We start from the raw sequence: 22,194 nt of genomic DNA, 5'->3' as shown, positions 1-22,194 counted from the left end.
CTTTGCTAGAAATAATGGTGAGGGAAAAGGTCGTGTAATGAAGCTTTTTATAGTTACCTTTGTGGGAATATATATATATATATGTATGTATATATATATATATATATATATATGTGTATATATATATATATATATATATATATATAGCTTTTAGACTCCATGGAGGAGTGATTAATGGAAGAATATACAAGAAAGAACTACCCTCATAAATCTAAAATGATGCTACCCTATCGAGTAAATAAAGTTGGAATATTTAGACTATTGACTATAAAAGTTTATACATTGAAAAAAAATCATTGACGACGTGCTAATGAATATCTGTAACGACGGTATTTTTCTTTTAAAATAAGAGTGTTTTTAAGTGCATGTCATGACTGCTCCGTGCAAAAAAGAAACTATCTAAGAACTTTTTATATTAAAAAAATTGACATCGACTCTAGAAAATATGGTAAAAATATAATTAGAATAAAAGAAAAATATTCCATGGTTCGAAGATGAAAATGTTACTAAACTATTATAACAATAGAGTTATGACGTAAATGTAGAAAACTATCTAGTGTGACGTTTATTTTGTAGCTTCATTTGCTGGTGTTATTATCTGTATATGAGCCTCTTGTCTTTACCTAGAAAAATGATAAAACATATGACGAATAATTAAAAATACATAGTAAGTGACACAACTGTTAGAGTTAGAAAATGCAACAATTTGTAACATGTTTTATGACGGGTTGGAACTACTTTTAATGATTGTTTCTTGGGCTCTAATTTCTTTAGGTGGAGTTGGATGCATGATGCTTCTCCATACACAATTCAAGTATGCATGCATAAATTCATTATGTGGGTTCGTATACGTACTCCCTACGTATGACTATGGGCTAGCACAAACTCACACTACAAAAAACCATGGAAAGAAAGGAGTGTGTATAATATTGTGCTATATACATACATATATTACATATTAGAGAAAGTAATACATACTCGCGTGACATATAACATTTCTGAAGTCTTATATAAAGAATCATGGTTCAATGATATGATACACATAATACTTTTTTATTTACCCTAACATAAATTTCATATGAGTTGTAGCTATACATTCATGGTCATAACGTGATTGTATTAACCTAACAAACGTGAATCAACAAATAGGAAGCATATGCAACACAAAACTTCACTCCATAAATAATAGCAAGTAAATAACTCAAAAGTTACTTGTTGTTCATGCATCAATCAATTCATTCAACTTAGTTCATAGGCATTCAAATTTTGTAACGACCCAAGCCCACCGCTAGCAGATATTGTTCTCTTTGGGCTTTCCCTTTCGAGCTTCCCCTCAAGGCTTTAAAACTCGTCTGTTAGGGATATCACAATCCACCCCCTTCAGGGCTCAACGTCTTCGCTGGCACTCGTTCATTTTTCTAATTGATGTGGGACCCAACTAAATTCACCCCCTTTGAGGCCCAGCATCCTTACTAGCACACCGCCTCGTGTCTACCCCCACTCGGGGAATAGCCTCCTCATTGGAACATCGCCCGGTGTCTGACTCTGATACCATTTGTAACGGCCCAATGATACCTTTGGTGCTTGTCAAATTGCTTTAATCGAATGTTATTAGATTCGGTTTCATATCATTTTCACCTACTATATTTATTTATTCTAAAAATCGAATTTAGAGTTTATCCATGAACCAACAAACGATTAATTATCCTAAAAGCAATCCTAAACATTTCAGAAGCGAGTAGAGGAAGCCGTCTAGTCAAACCAAAATACTTTCAGCACGATCCAAAATAGTCAAACCGAACCAATTGAATCCAACCCGAGTAGAGTAGAGGAAGCAAACTCAATAACTTTATTTTACTTTTTCAATTTGACTATAATTATAACGTAAGTGAGGGCCGGCCAATAGGAATATTTTTTCCTTTAGCAAACTTGTATAAAGTATAAATAATAAAATTAGATTCTCACTTGTTATTCTTCTTTCTTTAGCATTGACTTTTGAATTTACCTTTTATTATTCAACTTTTATGGGTTTCCAATTTTGACCCTACTCTTTTTATTCGTTTTATTTTCTTATATTTAAATATAATAGAAATAATAAAAAATTAAAATGCTAGCCATAAAAATAGAAAGAAAGGACCTTGATTTGATTAAAATGTTCTAAAGAGATAATAAAGCAAATAATCATATTATATCATGCTTCATAAACCCATCTTATTTTGCCATGGTAATATGAAAATACTATCACTACTTTATACAAAAGTTATCGAAAAAAATGAATTCTCCTTAGTGTTTTTAGGTTTTACTTTCGACGTTGGTGTGACGTATGACATGCGTGTATTACATAGCAATATGAAAGGAATCCAATAAGATTTTACAAAAGTTACAAAAAATAGTCTTCAACTTTTTAAATACCTCTCATTCTTTAAAAAAAAGTTGATCTTCTCTTACACTATCTATTACATTTTAAGTTCTAAACGTGAGATCACACATCAGTTGGAGAAAAGAATGAAACATTCTTTATAAGGGTGTGGAAACCTTTCTCTAGCAGACGTGTTTTAAAACTTTGAGGAAAAGTTTGAAAGGGAAAGTCGAAAGAAGACAAATGTTTCCAACTTTTATCTCTCTTTCTCAAATTGAATGGTTCACTATGTTGGGTGAAAGTCGGACATCGTGCTAATTTAGGAAATGATCATGGGTTTATAATCAAGGAATACTCTTTTCATGGGTGTGAGGTCTTTTGTGGCTTGCTTGCCCAAAGCAAGCCATAAGAGGTTATACTCAAAGTGGACAATATCATACCATTATGAAGAGTAATAGACGAGAATACCAAGGAATGAAAGCACTGATTCTTGAGCAGATAGGACGGCAATTTGCAGCTAAGGAGAAAAAGAAGAATGACAATAATGAAGAGTAGAAGAACAAAGAAAAAAGTTGGTGGGAATAGAACAATCTATTCGGTCAACTAATTTGAAGAGGAAGTTAGGAAGGTGGCCATGCATGCAGGAATAAGCTTATATTATATAATATATTAGGTTAATCGGTGTGCAACGGGAATAATTCAAAGAGAAAGATACGAAGGCAACTATGCATGTATAAGCTTATATTACGTGAGATCCCACATTTATTGGAGAGAGTAACGAAACATTATTTATAAGGGCGTGGAAATCTCTCATTAGCATACATGTTTTAAAAACTTTGAGGGGAAGCACGAAAATAAAAGTCCAAAGAGGACAATATCTGCTAACGAGAAGCTTGTGCTATTACAAATGTTATCAGAGCTAGACTTTAGATGGTGTGCCAGTGATGACGCTAAGCCCTAAAGGGGAGTGGACACCGGATGGTATGCCAGCGAGGACGCTGAATACCGAGGGAGGGTGGACACCGGACGATGTACCAATGAGAACGTTGAGTCCGAAGGGGGTGGATTGTGAGAAAATTCTATATAAGGGTGTGGAAACCTGGTGTGCCAGTGAGTACGCTGAGCTCTGAAGGACGCTGAGCACCGAAGGGAGTAGATACCAGGCGATGCACTAACAGGATGTTGGGCCCTGAAGGAGATAGATTGTGAGACAATTCCTTATAATGGTGTGAACACCTCTCCCTAACAGATACGTTAACAGATACGTTTTAAAAATATTATAGATAAATGGGTCGATGAGTAATCTTCTATGGCTGACTCGACAGCAGAATAGACATCCACGAAGCAAAGATATGCCTTTAAGGTAAAGTTCCGTAGTGTGTCGGCTATCCTGTCTAGGATTAGAAGATGATTTAATCTAATGGGGTGAAATGACTGAAGGTTCCATTTTTCTTTTTAATTTGCATACATAATTATATTTAAAAAAAAATTAAAAAGATCTTATTCCATTTGACTTCGTAAATTTTATGTCAAGAGAGGACAGTGAGATATATGAGAATCTCACATGCTCCGTTTACATCCGACTTAGAACAGACTCCTAATAAAGCTCTCAGCTTCAAGAAGACATCTAACTTTAAAGGTTTGGTCATCACATCAACTAATTGATTTTGTGTGCTACAATATACTAACTCAACCGTTCCGATTTTTTATAATTCTCTTAGAAAATGAAAGTGTACATAGAAAATGAAAGTGTACATTGAAAATGAAAGTGTACATATATATGTTTGTTTCGACCGTGTAAAACTAAATTCTTTGACAATTTAATTGCAGAACTACTATCACATTGAATGACAGTTGTTTGACTTTGATTTAGACCAAGTTTGTCCATCAGTTATACTGCCTGACATGCACATGAAGCGGCGGCAATGAATTCAGTTTCAGTAGACAAGCTTACAATTGGTTGTTTGTTTTATTGCAAAGAAATAACTGCTAAACTTCTAAAAAAAAACATAACCTAAAGGGCTTTTTCAATCTTCAAAGTCTCGTGCGTAATCGCTATCTGTGTAAGAGATAAAGTCACTATTTCCTTCCTTCTTGTAGAAAATTTCAAAATCAATGGTGCCTTTAAAATATCTTAGCACTCCTTTTGGTGCAGATGAAGCTAAGTAGGTGCTGATAAGTCCTACTACAAACATCACATTGGGTCGAGTGGCTGTGAGATACATAAGACTCCCAAAAATCTGTTTAAAACGAGTCCGGTTTACTTTAACACCTCCTTCATCCTTCACTAGTTTGCAGCCTGGAACAATTGGATTGTGAGCCAGATTGCTTGTCTCCGTTCTAAACCTTTGTAGCACCTCCCATGCATATTTCTTTTGATTAATAAACACACCACTTGATTTCTGCAGTACTTCAAGACCCAAAAAAATACCTCATTTTGCCAAGATCAGTCATATCAAACTCATGCTTCCTGGACTTTTTAAATTCAGAAGCCAGAATATTATCATTTCCAGTAAAAATGAGATCATTAACGTACAAACTTACAATCAAAATTTTACCATCTTCTCTAGCCTTGATGAAAAGAGTGGGTTCATAATCACATTTCTCAAAACCTTCCTTCATGAATGAGCTTCTATACGATTGTACCAAGCACGCAGAGGAACCAGATGTGGGAGTTGAGCTTGAGTTGTAGGGAAACTCACCTAATGATGTTGTAGCAAATACTCATGAAACTCCTGAGACTACTGCTGAAGAACCAGATGTGGAGCAAGATTCCAAGACAACGAAGCAAATGAGAGTTGAGGTTGAGTTGCGGAAAAAAACCACCTAGTGATGTTGTAGCAGATACTCAAGAAACTCCTGAGACTGTTGTAGAGAAACCAGCGGTCGAGCAAGTGACACCTGAATCGGTGTTAAGAAGATCATCCAATACTATTAGAGTACCAGATATGTATGTACCTTCATTACACTATTTGTTGCTGATAAAAGAGAACCAGAGCCCTTTGATGAGGCCCTACAGTTGGAGGATACAACCAAGTGGGAGCAAGCCATGGATGATGGGATGTCTAGGCTTCAAAAATGCGTTGTACTGAGGCTGAGTACGTGACAATAAGTGAAGCTGAAAAGATGACGATGTGGATGACTAACTATCTGGAAGAATTGGGCAAGAAGCAGCACGAAAATATTCTTTATAGAGATAGTTAGAGTGTCATACAGTTGGTGGGGAACCCCGTCTATCATTTAAAGACAAAACAAAGAAGGCGATACCATTGCACTCATAGGTTAGTGGAAGATGGTGATGTGTTTGGAGAAGATAGAGGATGCAAAAAATCCAGCAAACATGTTGACAAAATGTGTTGATGTTGGAATATTGAAGTTGTGCAAAGCCTCAATTGGTATAGTGCAATGAAGATGCTCATGATCGTTTGACAATGAAATTCTTGGTTGACTGGATCAATCTACAAGTGGGAGAATTATTAGGTTATGGAGCTTGATGATTATTTATAGCTTAGTTAATGGTTATACATATAAAACTATATTTGGTAAATGACATATAAAGTAAATTGTCATAAATAGTAAATAGCTAGTTCTGTCTTCTAAAGCTATATATGTAGATAGTTATATATAGTAGATAGTTATATCTGATAAAACTATATATAGTAAGCTAAAAAATATACGTATCCACCCAGGGTCTGAAAATGTATTTTCTGTATTCTCTATATTCTCTCTATATTCTCTCTTATTGTACATACGTGAAGTCATCAATACAAATTATGTAGCCAATATTCTCCTTCCATTTTCTCTATCCTATTCTTTGTGTTCATCTAGATCGAGTGTATACGTTGTTGAGCGATCTTAACAACCTCCTTAACATCACCATGCTCGATGGCGTCCCACATGCCTTGTGCCTGTAAGTTAACATGCATCTTTATCGACCATGCTGCGTAGTTACTCTTCATGAGTAACGGGTACCAGAGCGTTACACTCCCCTCCCTTCCACTCTTTATCATTGTCACTTCTCCTCTGGTGACTTTGTATGGTGATGACATTGTTTCGGCATCCTAACTCTGATACCAATTGTTGAAAATGACTCACGATCGAAATATGTCGAAACAAATAGCTAAAGTAGGAAGAACAACTCGAGGCGAGAGAACTTTTGAAATAAGTAACCTTAAGCACCTATGCTTTTCAATTCTCTATGTTGTTGCGAAAATAACATACATCTCATGAGTATTTACCCTAGACAAAACACAGCTATTTAATCAACTACTAATAATTTCAACAAAAAAACTAACTATTTCTCTAAACATATTCAAGTCAATAACAACTCCACAATTATTCTTTCTTCTCACAATTTAATCAACTACTAATAATTTCAACAAAAAAACTAACTATTTCTCTAAACATATTCAAGTCAATAACAACTCAACAATTATTCTAAAATTGTTCTCGGTAATAACTTCTTTTTGCTAAATCAAGCTTATTAACTCATAAAGATCTCTTGTAAACTACATTGCATCTCATCGTCATCTCAGTTTTCAACAACACGACCCATGCACCGTGATGTCATCACATGTCTCAGGACACCTCGTCCCTCTTGGCTTGCTTGGACACATCCATTGGGAATTGACCCATGTTTTGATTATCTCATTGGGACACCTCGAACATCCATCCATTTGAGTTCTCATTGAGTAGACTTTCTTTTGCGAGCGGTCATATGCTCCATGCATCATTCTTCGAGTATCCGATTGACACCAAATTTGATGAGCTTTCATCTTTGAGGTTATTGCTAGGGGCCTTACCCAGCCCTCTTCGAGCATATCTTCGACCCTCGTGTCGCATCGTTCTCTCAAACCTTGCGTATGCCTTGACTTGGCTTAAGTGCACACTCTTGGTGTGTTGGATGATGCACCATCCTCCTCGGTCGCATCAAGACACTTCTCAATCATGACCTTCACGTGGCTGGATGGGCGCCACTTAAGGGTCGCCCCTCGTCTCTCTTGCATGTGGGGGCACAAACTACTTTCACTTAATGAGGTTGTGACACAGGGCACATGCTCTGTGTGAAGCCAACCAAGGAACTCGCGCTACGACCCATGTTTTCCTTCTCTCTTTTCTTAGTTTGACCATCGTTTTTTTAGTCTTTTTTGTTTATATGTATGATCCAAGCAACGTAAACTTCATGTTGTTCTACATGGACACAACTTCCATCCCAATAAGTACCCAAAAAAACACGCAAGTTGAAGAGATTCATGTTTTTGAAAACTTAAACATGTTAAAACACTTCGTATCCAACTTCTCCAAGTTGAAAGATTTCTAGAGATAGCCAAACATACTCAATATGGAAACTTCCCAACATATCAACAAATACAATACATATTTTTGGTGCATATTCTTCTAAAACAAATAAAATCCACGAAATACATTGCAAATTTAGTATCACCATAATACTAGTGGATACATAAGTACATTATTCTTCTATTATTCTCATGTTCTTGAAACCACACATCGAGTCAATAGCAATTGTTATAGACACGATCAACGCAATTTTTTCTATTTTGGTGCCTCGCACTCCTCAACGAGTGCATGATGGATCCTCAACCCTCCTTTCCATCTGTTGCTCCAAACTTCATACATACCAAAGTAGAGAATGGGATCCTCAGCGGATTTGGCAACTTCAATTTTTAATTCATTATGGGGAATGTTAAATCTTTCGTCTGGTCGTTTATTATGAAGATTCAGCTTCTTGAAACTGAAACGCCCCTTTTTCCCAATCTTAGCCATTATGTAAATATTAGACTCATGCCATCCAAAAGCATTGGGTCGTAGTGTCACATTGAAACTCACTTTGAACCATTTCCCAATCTCAACTTTTTCCGATGTTGAACCAGTTACTTCTAGCCAACTTACTTGTTTTAGTTCTGCGAAACTGTCTTTGCACTCCCTACAAAATCACAATAACAACAACAAATTATGAACACGATCGAAAGAAACAAAGGAATTTGGATTTGGAACCTGTATCCTTTGTAACATAACCACGTTACTTATTTGTCGATTCTCGAATGAAAACTATTATCGCCACAAATTAACACATGTCCTTGTCCTCAGTCACATGTTTCATAGGAAAATACGTTAGGAGGTCATCCAACTTAGAATTGGTCAAAGCATATCATGTTAACTTTAGAGTTTCTATAATTGTGAGATGCCATGTAGGTTGGGGAGGAGAACAAAGCACTCTTAGAGTGGATTGTGAGATCCCGCATTGTTAAGAAGGAAAACGAAACATCTTTTATATGGGTATGGAAACCTCTCCCTAGCAGACGCGTTTTAAAAGTGAGGAAGCCCGAAAGGAAAAGTCAAAAAACAACAATATCAGTTAGCAGTGGATTTCGCCCTCTAGTACGATGGTTTTAGTAAATATTCTCACAAAGATTGTGATTATCAAAGAAAACTTTTTTTTTTTTTTTTCCTTTTCGTTTTTTCTACAACGAAATCTATAAAATCAGAGTTAACAAAATAAATTTTAGTTTTTAAATATAATAGATTAAACTTCATAAAAAAAAACATTAAAAAAAAAGTTGCAGCTTAGAGCTTACTTGTCCGAAAACATCCAATAACGATGGTCCTTGCCCCACGTAATATTTAGTCCCTTTGGATATATTTTGAACTCTTTTTTCTGTAAAATTAAGAACCATCAAATAACGAAAAAAAAAATAGAATTTTAGAATTTGGCTAATCATTTAAATATTTTATTAAACTAAAATTTTCAACAAGAAACTTAGTTGTTTGCTAACATTTTAATCAAAATCGGTAAAATTTAGTCCATAAACTTTCAAATTATGGGTACCATACGAACCTTCCCTTTCCCGTCCTTTTTTATGTACTTTGTATCAGCCCGATAGTGAGGGTTGGAACACTCGAAACAATCTATATTTGTAGTCATGGACATAAAAGGAAACAAAGAAAGAAAGAAAGGTTAATGAGCTCTCCAGCTTCAGCTCCCTCTGATGATCAAAGCCTTTGCTTTTCTTTTGTGTTCTTCGAAGCCTTGTTGATAGTAATCTAAGGAAGAGCCAAAGGGTTTTTTTATAGAAGACGAGTAGATGCTAATGGGAGGAAGCATCGTATAATACTTAATGGTAAGTAAATGGAGAATCCAATTCTTTTGGATTGGATTGTATGTTCCTTTTTTTGCTTCTTTTTGGGTTTTTTTTTCTTATCTTTTTGGAATAAGATAGTCGTGTTAGTTGGAAAGGGATCGAGGAATAGATGTGTAATTCGTTATGATTGATGAAATACTTGTGTGGAAAGTTGATGGGATTTATGGAATTGATTGAAGTCAAAAGTATTTTGATTTTTTTTTTTTTTTGTTAATATGTTGTTTAAAGATTGAAATATGTTGGGACATGCATTGAGAAAACATTATTACTACATCATCCACGTTTCAAACAAATTCATGCAAAACTAATTAACATGTAAAGACGGATTAATGCTCTAGAACGATTCTCTTTGTGACTGTCGAGCTCTCGAATGCCCTCCACCTTGAACGGCTCCTGCGAGTATAAAAATAATCAGCAAGTAACTTACTTGTAGGCTCTCATCGCATTCTTAACTTAGTTGGTATCCATAGGTTTACTTGAGCGTTAGGAAGTTCGGGCCTAGTCTCTACTGCTATTTGAGCATCTGGGAGGTCTAAAAGTTTTGAGTAGATCTCTATTTTGAATCTTACCCCTATGGGTTTGTATAGGCTTTCTAACCTTTTGATTCTTTGACTTAGGTAGCTTGCTTTGATTATGAAGTGAATCACTAGTATCTTGGGTTGAAGCGCTACATCATAATCGGAACAATATGGTGTTTGCTATCTAGCCCATGAGAGGTTAGCTAGCAAACTCTCCCACATAACCATATAGTCACCCTAGTTTGGGGAAACGACCCCATATATTGGCTTATTGCATGATACCAGATTCCCTCCCAAGATAGGTTTTTACTGCACAATGGCCCCATTCAAGAGTCAATTGGTCATTTTCTCTAGGTAAGGGCACCTAGTCGCCTTGAAGCATTGCACTATTTAGCTTAGGCCTGGCTCAACGGTACCTATACTACTATCGCTTAATAGGGCGCTACTAGCACTAAAGGCATACCGGATAGAAGGTAGAGACTCTGATGATGCTATCATAATGCTACTTGGTGAGTTACCTTAGTCATTCCTGAGTGTCGTGGAGGTCTATTAGGTTCTTAGGAGTGTCTAGGCAGTTTAAATCTGATCTCATGTTTCCAGGATGCTCGAGGTTAACCCCTAAGGACTAATCCAATCACTAGGTGCACATAAGTCTAGAACTTTGATCGGTGCTGACGATCCTAAGGTGCCCAGTTAACTGGAAATGTAGTGACCTATGTCAATGTGTAAACTACTCAAAGTGTAGCACCCTAGTCTTAACTTGGTTCACATATGCATACTTTGTTTTGGAATATTTATATGGACCACCTAAAGCATGAGAAACATAATCTATACATTACTTTGGTCATCTCTAGGAGCTGAGGAGGTTTACTCGATTCTTAGGGTGGCTGAGTGGCTTAATACGAACTTCCGACTCAAGGGTACTGTTCACGATACCAAGGGGCTTAGTCTATTAGAGGCGTCTTGACCTAGGTCATCATCTAGTCGTTGTAAGTCTAGCGCCCTAATTCTAGCTCTATGTAGATAAATACGCTTTATAGAGAGAACACACCATCAATCAACTGAAGCTAAACATATTATATTATGCATTAGTACAAACTCTACAGGGAGATAACACCCATTAATGACATAGGTCACAATACACGAGGTGGTGTGCTAGTAATGACGCTAGGTCAAAAGGGGTGAATTGAGGGATATTGTTAGGTTATTTATAGCTTAGTCAACGGTTATACATAGTAAAACTATATATGATAAATGACATATAAAATAAATGGTCATATAAATAAAGCTATATATATATATATATATATGGTAGATGGTTATATCGGGTAAAACTATGCATATAGTAAGCTCAATCATATATATATCTCTCCCGTTAGAGCTTTGAAAATGTAGTTTCTGTATTCTCTTACTGTACATACTGGAAATCATCAATAAAAAAAACCTTTAGCCAATATTCTCCTTGCATTTTCTCAATCCTGTTTTTTGTGTTCATCTAAATCGAGTGTATGCGTTGTTGTGCGATCCTAACCGGTATCACATCGATTGAAGAAGAAAACAAGTGTCAGTGAAAATGTCAGGTTCTAAAGGGGGCTGGATTGTGAGATCCCACCTCGATTCGAGAGAAGAACGATGTGGAACCTCAAAAGAAAAGTCTAAATAAGATAATATCGTAGACTTAAACGATCATTTGAATGGAAAATGATTGGAGAACTATTCAATAATAGAAAAGGACATGAATTTCCAAATCATTCTACTTTCCATGAAACAAATTTGAATGGTCAAATCAGAGTTTCCACCAACCAAATAGCCAACAGGAAAGCTTCCAATTTTGGCATTGACTTTTTTTTCATTTCTTGTCCAATTTTAAATCAATGTGTCCCACTAATTTGGAATCTTTCAATTTCTTGTTTTTAAAAGTTGGGGCATCCGAAAAGCTAGATTAACATTTAGTCATTCACACCAATAATTACAGGTAGTGTTTGACTTTAAAATGTCGATCTAAAATCACATTTGAAGTAGAAATTTATTAGAATGTTGAACGTAAGATTGAGTTGAGGTTGAGAACATCAAGAAGCGAACATATAGGTAACTAAAATGTTTGTATGGATTAAGTATAAAATAATGATATTCAAATCGATTAGATTGAGAAACTCGAGAATTGGACTTCAGTTTAACATTTTTACAGATATTTTCTTTTCTCTTACCGTGTCTTTCCCTCTTTTATCTTTCAATTATGTTCACAACCCTCTCTTACTTTATCTCTATTTCACTATTACTTTTTGTAATGGATTTTCGAGAAAATTCTTGTCATTTAATTTTTAATTCAAAAGTAATTAATTGTAACCAAAAAAATCATTCAATAAAATAAAATGAAAATGTAAAATATTACTGACTTCTTCAAAGACCTATCTCCTTGGCCCGACTAAATCTGTTTCTAATATTTTTTTTTTTTTGTTTTGTTTTTTTGGTCGAGTTATTTTAAGGAAGAGAAGTGGTGAGAGGCGGGGAAATCTATTACCATTTTTTTTCTCTTTTATTTATTTATATAACCGACTAAATACTCTTTGGTAAACGTGTAAACCTTTCCTGAGTAGACGCGTTTTAGCGGTTGAGGTAAACTTGAAAGGGAAAGCCCAAAGAGGACAATATCTGCTAGCGGTGGGCTTGAGCCATTACAAATAGTATTAGAGCCAGACACCGAGCGATGTGCCAACGAGGAGGCTGTTTTCCGAAGGGGGTAGACATGAGATGATGTGCCAGTAAGGATGTTGGGCCCCGAAGGGGGTAGACATGAGACGATGTGCCAGTAAGGATGTTGGGCCCCGAAGGGGGTGGATTTGGTGGGGTCCCACATCAATTGGAGAAAGGAGCGAGTGCCAGCTGACACAATCGCACTTTCGAAGGCAGCGGACTAGCGATTGTGCGGCACTCACTTTCCCACGACAAGTGAGCTAAGCCAATTTATTTTTGCGTCGCCTACGGCCAAGCGACGTATGATCGAGCCTCTAGCCTCGGTTTTAAAAGAAGGTTTTTAGAAAATGAGAAGAGAGAGATTTTTGAAAGAGACGTTATATAAGCAAGCAAGAGAAAGATAACAACGACTTAGCATATATAACCTTGGGTAGGGAGAAGTTGACAACTAGTCATATCCCCTATAGTACATTCTGAGGCATTTCATGTCTGGCAGGCCTAGACATGATATTTTTGAGGCGTCATATGCCCTAGAACTACAAAAGGAAAAACACTAGAATGGAAAGACATGACAAGGGTTTGGCTTGTCATGGGCATGCGGCCATGGGCAACATGCCCTGGACGAGCATGACCGTGACACCAGCGACGACGTTGGGCCCTAAAGAGGGGTGGATTGTGATATCCTACATTTGTTGGGGAGGAGAATATGAAACACCCTTATTTCATAAGGGTGTGGAAATCTTTCCCTAGCAGATACGTTATAAAGCATTGAGGGGAAGCCCAAAGAGGGCAGTATCTGTTAGCGACGGGCTTGGGTCGTTACATAAACTATGTTAACATGTTCACTCTATGCCTATGAGACATTAGAAAGTCATGTATGTTAATCATGACATATACTTATGATATCTACGTACACCATGATATTATGCAAGCTCATTTTCATCTGCCGGATATTAGCTTAAGGTCAGACCGAGGGGGTATGTATGCAAGCCCACCTGGTGGGTCCATGTACTCGTGTGTGAGCTGTGTGTAGAGACGTACGGCACATCCAACCCCAGACTAAAAAACAGAGTTGAAAACCATAATATTTTTATGAAAAGATAGGTTCTACCATGATTACATGTGATTGCATTTTTTTGACCTTAACAGTGGGGCTACATACTAAATATTGTTTTAAATACTTAACCCATGTACTACATTTTTAAACCGTAAAAGGGCCCTAGAAAGAAATTTTAAGAGGTGAAGTACATCAATTAATGGAGTTTTATGACTTTAGTGAACCAAATAATGTGATATGTTTCCTATGTTAATGATGTTGTTATAATTATAAGTATAGGCTTAATAATGATGCCTAAACATTTGATCATGGCAAACATCATAATAATCTCCTTTGATTAATCACAAACAACAAGAGGTTTATTGTCAATTTTGATTATATATTCCAACCAACAATTGACACCATCATTTCAAAGTTTTAATAAGGCTACTATCAACTACGGATCAAAGAATAGGACATACCTAACGGGACATTTAGGAGTCAATATGGACATTACGAGTTCACGATCATGTCCTTCGATCTGACCAACGTTCCTGACTCTGGGTATTCAAGAATTTCTTTGACATGTTTGTGATTGCCTTCATTAATAATATACTTATCTACTCTAAGACCGAATAAGAGCACAAGGACCACGTAAGGAAGGTACTATCAAGGTTAAGGGCTCATAAGTTAATTACCAAATACTAGCGTCAGTTTTGGCTTTCCTTGAGCACATCGTGTCTAGAGAATATTTTTCTCCAAAATTGTGTAATTCCAACCCAATGTCACGTGAGAGTAGACCTAGGACCTATAAGGCACTGCCACGAGGCCATCCAACAACGCTGATGGAAGTTACTGATCGTGTGGGTAAAGGAAAAGTAAAGAGCTATTCAATCATGCTTTGAATTTTAGAAGCTGCGCTAAAACTCAAGAACAAGGCTTCGATTTTCTAGGTATCGAACATACTATCTTTGGGCTTACAGAGCACCGGACACCTAAAGAACTTATACCACCATCGTTTACCCAAGAGTATAGCCAAGTCAAATTGGATGATAGACCCTCTAGAGATAGAACGATGAACTTAAGACCTATGCATTAACTCAAAGAGTATAGCCAAGTCAAATTGGTTGAACTTTAGGCAATGCACAACCATGACCCCAAGTTTAATATGATGTGCCCTAAGTCATCCTAGATCTCCCACCTATTCGATACACCATGATCTCACGTTTTTCTCATCTCAATTGGTAAGATGCCCTACTCTTAATAGCAGGATGTCAGATTATGACTATGTCACAGGGGATGTAGGAGAATGCTGTGTCGATAGACGTCAAATCCAAATTTCGAAACCTAGACATAGATTTTATCAAATTCATATGGTTAGTACCAATCACATGACCTAGCTGTTTATCTAGGATAGTATCTTAGGTTCGGTATTTAAAGGTTTATATTATGTGTGGAAAATGATGTAGGTTGGCTTATTAGATTCACAATCTTTGGACTTGTCTGGAAAGGGATGAGTTTTACTGCATTTTCGTAACTTTTTCATGTCAGTCCACGTCGCACTTCCATGTTTCATATAATTTAGAAATTAGGTCATGACATATCTGATCACGACCGGAAAATTTGGTGTTAGGAAAACTCTCTGTTATGTAACGACTCTATTTTTCTATTTAGAGTCATTACCACATGCATGACGTGACTTTTTTATGCAAAAATATTCATTTAAAATAATTTATAAAACCATATAACAAAACTCAAAATAAACAATGTGAAATATAAATAAATAAAAGAAAAGATAAAAAAGAAACCCTAATCTAACCTAAGAGCTACTAAATAAATAAAATGCAACTATCCTAACACAAGTTCCATGGTTTTCAATGCAACACATTGCTGCTGTCACTCGTGTAGACCTTGGATTTACCAGAAATATAAGAATAGCATAAGCCTAGAGTATTTTAAGAAATACTTAGTAAGTGATCACACTATTGGGGTCGGGGAATGCAAACACATACAGAATGATGGGACCTATCATTTAAAACCGTCTCCTCTTAGACGACTTTTCAGTTAGGGTAAATTGGATGTGTAGTATTTTTCTACACACGACCCACATGTGCGAGCATGGGCCCACCTAGCAGGCTCGCACACCCACTAGACCTGATGGTTGGGCTACCTTCTCTGGGCTATTGCTGGACATCCGGAGGGAATAGTGATCGTCGTTGCCTCATGATAAACATGATAATCATTTCAATCTCATAGTGTACGCGTCCGTACCCATTATACAGCACAAGTATCTTTATGCACGTGGACATACAATTATACATGAGGTCCCTCATATTTTCCATTGTAATAAACCATGCAAGACAACCCCATTATTTCCTCACGTAGTACACTCGACAATATGCGTACATAAACTCTTATAAAATCATTTCATTTATAATATAACTTTGAAATCATGGCATAGGAATTTTGCATCATAAATTTCCTTATTTCAAAACATATCATAACATGTCATAGCCTATCATGTCCTAACATAACATATCATAATACATCACGACATATCATAACATAGCATAAGTTATCGTAACATAACATGACATTTTATTTATACCATAATGTTATTTGGCATATCATATGACGACACATATCATAACATCACATATCAAGCAAATCACACATATGACACGTGCAAGGCCATTGGTCACGTGTTATCATACATAAAACAATTCTTCCAACCAAATTGATAGTAGAGTCACTTACTTGGTTAGCCTAAGTCGAAGCTACTACGACTCTTTAATGCTAGCTTAGGGCTGCTCTCTAAAATTTAATTTTACTTAATAGTCCCACCACCATAAATTAGAATTATAATATGGAAATTAACTCACTTAATTTTGCATTAGTTAAAAGGTAGTCATACTAAGCTTAAAATGTTTTCGAAGAGTTGAAATTAGTTGAGAAGGGTCCAAGCGTATCAGACCCAAGTTGGATAAGTCGAAATATCGACTTGGAACCATGAAAAAATGCATTCTATGACTGGCTTTGAACTGCTCGAGTGGGATGAAAGGAAGACCAATGAACCTCCCTTTTACCGTGGAGTCCAACTCCCTATTTTCTCAACGTCTCAACTTTCATTTTTTTCAAAATTTATTTAGGTTATTACATGTTATGGGATTGAAATTGATCGTCTTATTAGCTTTCTTTGTTTACAGGTACGTTCTTCCAAAGGTTATTTTTAAAGGGTACCCGAAGACTCGTATTTAAGTAACGATCTTGATTAGTAGGTGTGTAATATCACAATTTGAGTTTAATACCAAATAAAAACAAAGAGAAAAACGAGTTAGATTTCAAACGAGTAAAACATAATTTAGTTAAAAAAAACATTCACAACCACACATGGACCTTTCCCTTAATGGAATCAACATCATACAAAAACTCTAAAGAGATAAAGTTAAAAAAAAAAAAAAAAAAAAAAAAAAAAACAAAACAAAACCATGTGACAATGCAATCAAATTTAATGAATTTGATAACTTAGAAACGAATAAAATTAATTGCATTGTGGTCCTTCCACACCATTTCATTTCTCAACCAAATTAAGGGCAGTGCCCTAAAAAGACAGAGGAACCTCCAACGCTAAGGACAAAGTTTAGGGCACCTGCCCTACGCACATGCCAATCCCCATTCTAATTATTATTATTATTATTTTGTATAATATAATCTTCAATATTTTTAATTACATTATGATATAATGTTTTTTTATTTAGGGATTGATGCCCCCACCATATATTAATGGATTGATATCAAAATAAATCTTTATAATAAGCTCTCCCACCAAAAATGGATACAATTATGTCAAAATTATGGATGGAGTTAATGAAATAAATACAAATCTTTATAATATTCTAAATATTTGTTCATAAATATATTGAAATAGTAAGGTCGTTGAGGAGGATTTTAATGTGTATTATTTTGAGTAATAACTAGAAAACATTAATTGTTGATGAATGGTCTATTATGTTTTTATGTTTTTTATATATATATATATATAAAAAGAAAATGGGTTTTTTAGGGCGTTCATATGACCCGATAACCCAATTAACCCAATCTACCCAACCTGAACTATAAAGATTGAGTTGGGTTAGATTTGGTTCGATTTGAGTTTTATTGAATTTTTTAAAAATAAAAAATTCAGGTCGGGTTAGCTGGTCTAGTCAATTTAACTAATTTAAAGATAGGGTAACAACAACCCTGTTACTAATGTTATTGATGTTTTGTGACTTGTGAATGTTTGATATCTGTATTTTATGAAATTTTAGTTATTAATGTAACTTGTAAGGTAGATAAGTATGATATTTTTAAATAATTAAAAAAATTATAAAAATCCGATAACCCAACCTAACTGAAACAAATAAATAGAAGGTTGGGTTGTAAACTTTATTTGGGTTGGTCGGATTATCAACTCAACCAACTCGAAATTTTGGGTTGGTGGAAAAGATTTTTCGGACCTAACCTATCAACCTCGAATACAATTAATAACGTCGATAACAAAAGAATAAACATAAGAACGAAGATTCAAAGTTTCGATACCCGAGAAAAAAAAAAGGGTAATAAAAGGTATGAATAGGTGTAAAAGGACCAAAAACACAGACCATTCATTTCTATGTGTCTCTCAAAATCCTTAAAAGGGTTGGCGTTTTGGATCTGAAACTTCACTGTTGTCCATACAAATCTCTCTCTCTCTCTCTCTCTCTCTCTCTATATGTCTGTGTGTCTGTCTGTGTTCGATGTTTGAGATTTCGGGGATTACTATGTTGGTTTGAGAGGCTGAAGCTGCCAGCATGATCTGAAGGAAATGGGTTGTTAAGGGTTCAGATCATCTTGCAGCTTCAATCACTCATTCACCAACAAATTCATCAACTTAGGGTTTTCATTTCTTCATTTCAGGTACACATCATGTTCTATCAATTCCCATTTATAAACCTAATTCTATACGTTCATTTTTGTTTGTACTGTATGTGAAATCTCACATTCGTTGGAGAGGAGAACGAAGCATTGTGTGGAAATCTCTTCCTAGCAGACACGTTTTAAAAACTTTGAGGAAAAATTCGAAAAAGAAAGTCCAAAAAAGACAACATGTCTGCTGTTAGTGGTGAATTTGAGTTATTACTGTTTATTCGGTTGGTGGGTCTAAAGTAATTATTGGTGGATTCAAATGGTAGTTAAGCTATTTGTTTCAATGGATGATTTCCAACCGAACCTTGTTTCTTTGCTACTAGATGTATGAACCTGAACCCGTGTTTTAATGGTCGTCCTTGAATAGTTGTCACGTCTCTGAAGAAAGCGTGAGACATGAAATTGAAGTCAATATCATACATAAACCTCTCGAGCTTATTTGATATTGAATTCAAGTTTAAGACATCAGAAACTGAACTCGTGCTTCAATTGCTCTTGAATAGTTTTCATGTCTCTCCGAAGATTCGTGAAATGGAAGTCCATATAAATCATTTTGTTAATTCTATATAATTTCATTGGTACTAAATTCAAGTTTAAAATTACTAAATTTGAACTCGTTCGTGCTTCAATTACTCTAAAATAGTTTTCACATCTCTTAAACAAATGTTTGATTGTATGATTGTAGAGGAGAACAAATCATTCCTTATAAGAGTGTGAAAACTTCTCTCTAGTAGACACGTTAAAAAACTTTGAGAAGAATCCCGAAAGAGAAATCCCTAAGAGGACAATATCAACACTAGCGGTAGGCTTAGACTGTTACACAATATAATCCTCCTTACCTCTCCCGAGCTTATTTGATATGAGATTCATGTTTAAGATGTCTGAACCAGAACCCGTACTTCAATTACTCTTGATTAGCTTTTAATGTAACGAGAAAATACGAGATATATGAAATGGAAGTCAATGCGGTCTTTTCTCTCTGTAGAAGTTGTTTTCACACATTTACATCATACACGTCTGGCCTGAATTGTCTCAGTTTTGCAGCAGCAACCACACTCGACAAATCAAATTAGCTCGTAAATTCTAAACCTTTAGTCTTATAATGTTCGTCTAATTTATGTTTGAATACAATTTTGACCCGGTCAACATTTTACTAAACTCATGGATATTTCATAAACAAATTTGAATTTTGTGTCGTAAAAGTCATGTCTTAAGCTCGATAAACACACCGTTTAGAAACTAAACTTGTAATTTAAGTTTATTGTTTTGTATTTTTTTTTTAAAAAAATGAAAATAGAAACTATATTAATTAATTAAGGTATATGGTACTTTGTAATTGGACAATTTGTTTTTAATAATTGTCGTTCACATGTCAAATAAAGCTGAAGAATTTAAAATGTCGAGATGAGATGTCGATGTCGGGGTCGATGCCAACATCGATATCAATATTGATAGATGTCTATATTTCCAAATTTAAATTTGTTGTTCTATATGTGTTTTAATTTAAAAATCCAAATTAAAAAATTTCGAGATTTTAAATTTTCTCACACTCGAACAAAGCTAAAAAATACAGACCCGATCATTGAAACTTTGGCTTTATAAATGATAAATGTATCAAACCGTCTTTAATATTTTAGTTAATTTTTAATTCATCGTCAACTTAAATATAGTTGAATGATTTAAAATATAAAATTAGCATTTAAAATATTAATAGCCAAATTATAAATAAATAAAAAAATCAGGGGTAATTTAGTAATTTTGTGGACATATTTGATTTTTCCTGGAAATGAGGGCTCATTTTATACCCTAACTAATTTTGCAGAAACCTTTTCTCTTCCCTTTCTAATGGTGTGGGGCCCTACGAAGGGAAAGAGAGATGGTACCAACCGGCAAAGCTCCGATCGGCGGTGACGGCGGCTGCGAGCGGCTGGAGCAGGCTCTCCGAGATTGCCACAAGCGACTACCAGAAGGTCCGGCGCGGCGGTCGGGCTGCGGGCACCTGAACCGATCTTTTGCGGAGTGCTTGGTGGCGACGGTGTGCCCTAACGAAGCGGAGGCGGTGCGAACACTCTGCTCTAGCGGCGGAACCGCTCTGAAGAGATCGCAATGCGAACAAGCTAAGTTTTCGTTCTCTTTATGTCTCTCTTCTCTCCAATTGTGAAATCATTCTAGATCCCTGAATTGAACGCCGTGGGAGATTGAAACGGGAATCGGCGAAGCTTTTTGAATTGAGATTTTGTAGATCGTAATAATGTTCTTTTGATGTTCATAATAATGTAATTGACGTAATTATAGATGTAAATCGATCAGAAGTTGAGTTGTTGATGCAATTTGACGCTAACTTACAAATTTGGTTACATGATTTACAGAAAATTGAAGTTTGTTCTTGATTTCTGGGTTAGAATTAGTCCAATAGGTTTGTCCATCCATTATAAGATTATTATGAAATTTATTGACAAGGAACTATATTTATTATGGATCATATTTGCTTCAAAATTCAATTTCTTTTCTTTTGATTTGGTTGATCTGTTTGAAAGTTTTGTTGGGAACAAAAATTATTTGAAAACATGTTTTTAATTGTATTCTTGTTTANTTTTTTTTTTTTTTTTTTTTTTTTTTTTTTTTTTTTTTTTTTTTTTTTTTTTATAATTAAAATCCTACATTATATCCTTGACATTAAAAAAAGATCAATATGAATTAAACTTACCGTGCGAGCAGTCACATCGTGATACTCGAGTAAATGAGAGGTACATGAATAAATCAAAGATCACGGCTGAATAAGAGCCATCAAGAAAAACTTAAAAGAATTGAAAGTTATCCTTATAAACAAAAACAAAATGCGTCTTTCTTTTTTATGGCTCAATCACAGGACATAAAAAACTCTGTTGAACGGTGGAGATTTTCTTCACTCTAAGAAACGAAAAACATGTAATATGACTGTCACAGGAGATCACAGGAGATTATCAAGGTAGGTGTCGATTCGAAATCCTGGACATAGAGTAAATCTAGAGATTATGAATCCTGGACATGGAGTAAATCAGAAGGACATGGAGTAAATCTAGAGATTCTGAATCCTGGACAGGTGTCGAATCTATAAATTCTAAATCCTATGGAGTAAATCTAGAGATTCTGAATGGAGTAAATCTAGAGATTCTGAATACTGGACAGGTGTCGAATCTATAAATTCTGAATCCTATGGAGTAAATCTAGAGATTCTGAATCCTATGGAGTAAATCTAGAGATTCTGAATCCTGGACAGGTGTCGAATCTATAAATTCTGAATCCTGGACAGGTGTCGAATCTATAAATTCTGAATCCTGGACAGGTGTCGAATCTATAAATTCTGAATCCTGGACAGGTGTCGAATCTATAAATTCTGAATCCTGGACAGGTGTCGAATCTATAAATTCTGAATCCTGGACAGGTGTCGAATCTATAAATTCTGAATCCTGGACATGGAGTAAATCTAGAGATTCTGAG

General features: G+C 35.5%; 2 protein-coding genes across 2 annotated transcripts; one reads left to right on the top strand and one right to left on the bottom strand.

Annotated features, from left to right (window-relative positions):
- Positions 1-7,621: 7,621 nt before the first annotated feature.
- LOC111801529 (protein PHLOEM PROTEIN 2-LIKE A9-like) lies at positions 7,622-9,426 on the bottom strand. The gene is made up of 3 exons (XM_023685551.1): positions 9,216-9,426; positions 8,956-9,035; positions 7,622-8,303 (listed from the first exon to the last, which is right to left on the bottom strand). Exons 1-3 carry the CDS (start codon positions 9,306-9,308, stop codon positions 7,913-7,915), a joined length of 564 nt encoding a protein of 187 aa, XP_023541319.1. The 5' UTR covers positions 9,309-9,426; the 3' UTR covers positions 7,622-7,912.
- Positions 9,427-18,467: 9,041 nt separating this feature from the next.
- On the top strand, positions 18,468-21,104 carry LOC111802182. Its single transcript, XM_023686449.1, has 2 exons — positions 18,468-18,705; positions 20,537-21,104. Exon 2 carries the CDS (start codon positions 20,591-20,593, stop codon positions 20,873-20,875), a length of 285 nt encoding a protein of 94 aa, XP_023542217.1. The 5' UTR covers positions 18,468-18,705; positions 20,537-20,590; the 3' UTR covers positions 20,876-21,104.
- The last annotated feature ends 1,090 nt before the right edge of the window (positions 21,105-22,194 follow it).

Source organism: Cucurbita pepo, chromosome LG09 (genome assembly GCF_002806865.2).
Source record: "Cucurbita pepo subsp. pepo cultivar mu-cu-16 chromosome LG09, ASM280686v2, whole genome shotgun sequence".
Classification (NCBI taxonomy): domain Eukaryota; kingdom Viridiplantae; phylum Streptophyta; class Magnoliopsida; order Cucurbitales; family Cucurbitaceae; genus Cucurbita; species Cucurbita pepo.
This window is presented reverse-complemented; position numbering and strand designations above follow the sequence as displayed.

What these genes read in the sequence shown, in the direction of transcription:
- LOC111802182 (XM_023686449.1), top strand. Translation starts at nt 20,591, where the DNA reads ATGGTACCAACCGGCAAAGCTCCGATCGGCGGTGACGGCGGCTGCGAG.
- LOC111801529 (XM_023685551.1), bottom strand. Translation starts at nt 9,308, where the DNA reads ATGTCCATGACTACAAATATAGATTGTTTCGAGTGTTCCAACCCTCAC. An exon ending in AAAAGGACGGGAAAGGGAAG is followed by an intron (nt 9,036 to 9,215) that starts GTTCGTATGGTA and finishes TTAATTTTACAG; the next exon opens with AAAAAAGAGTTCAAAATATA. An exon ending in TATTGGATGTTTTCGGACAA is followed by an intron (nt 8,304 to 8,955) that starts GTAAGCTCTAAG and finishes GTGATTTTGTAG; the next exon opens with GGAGTGCAAAGACAGTTTCG.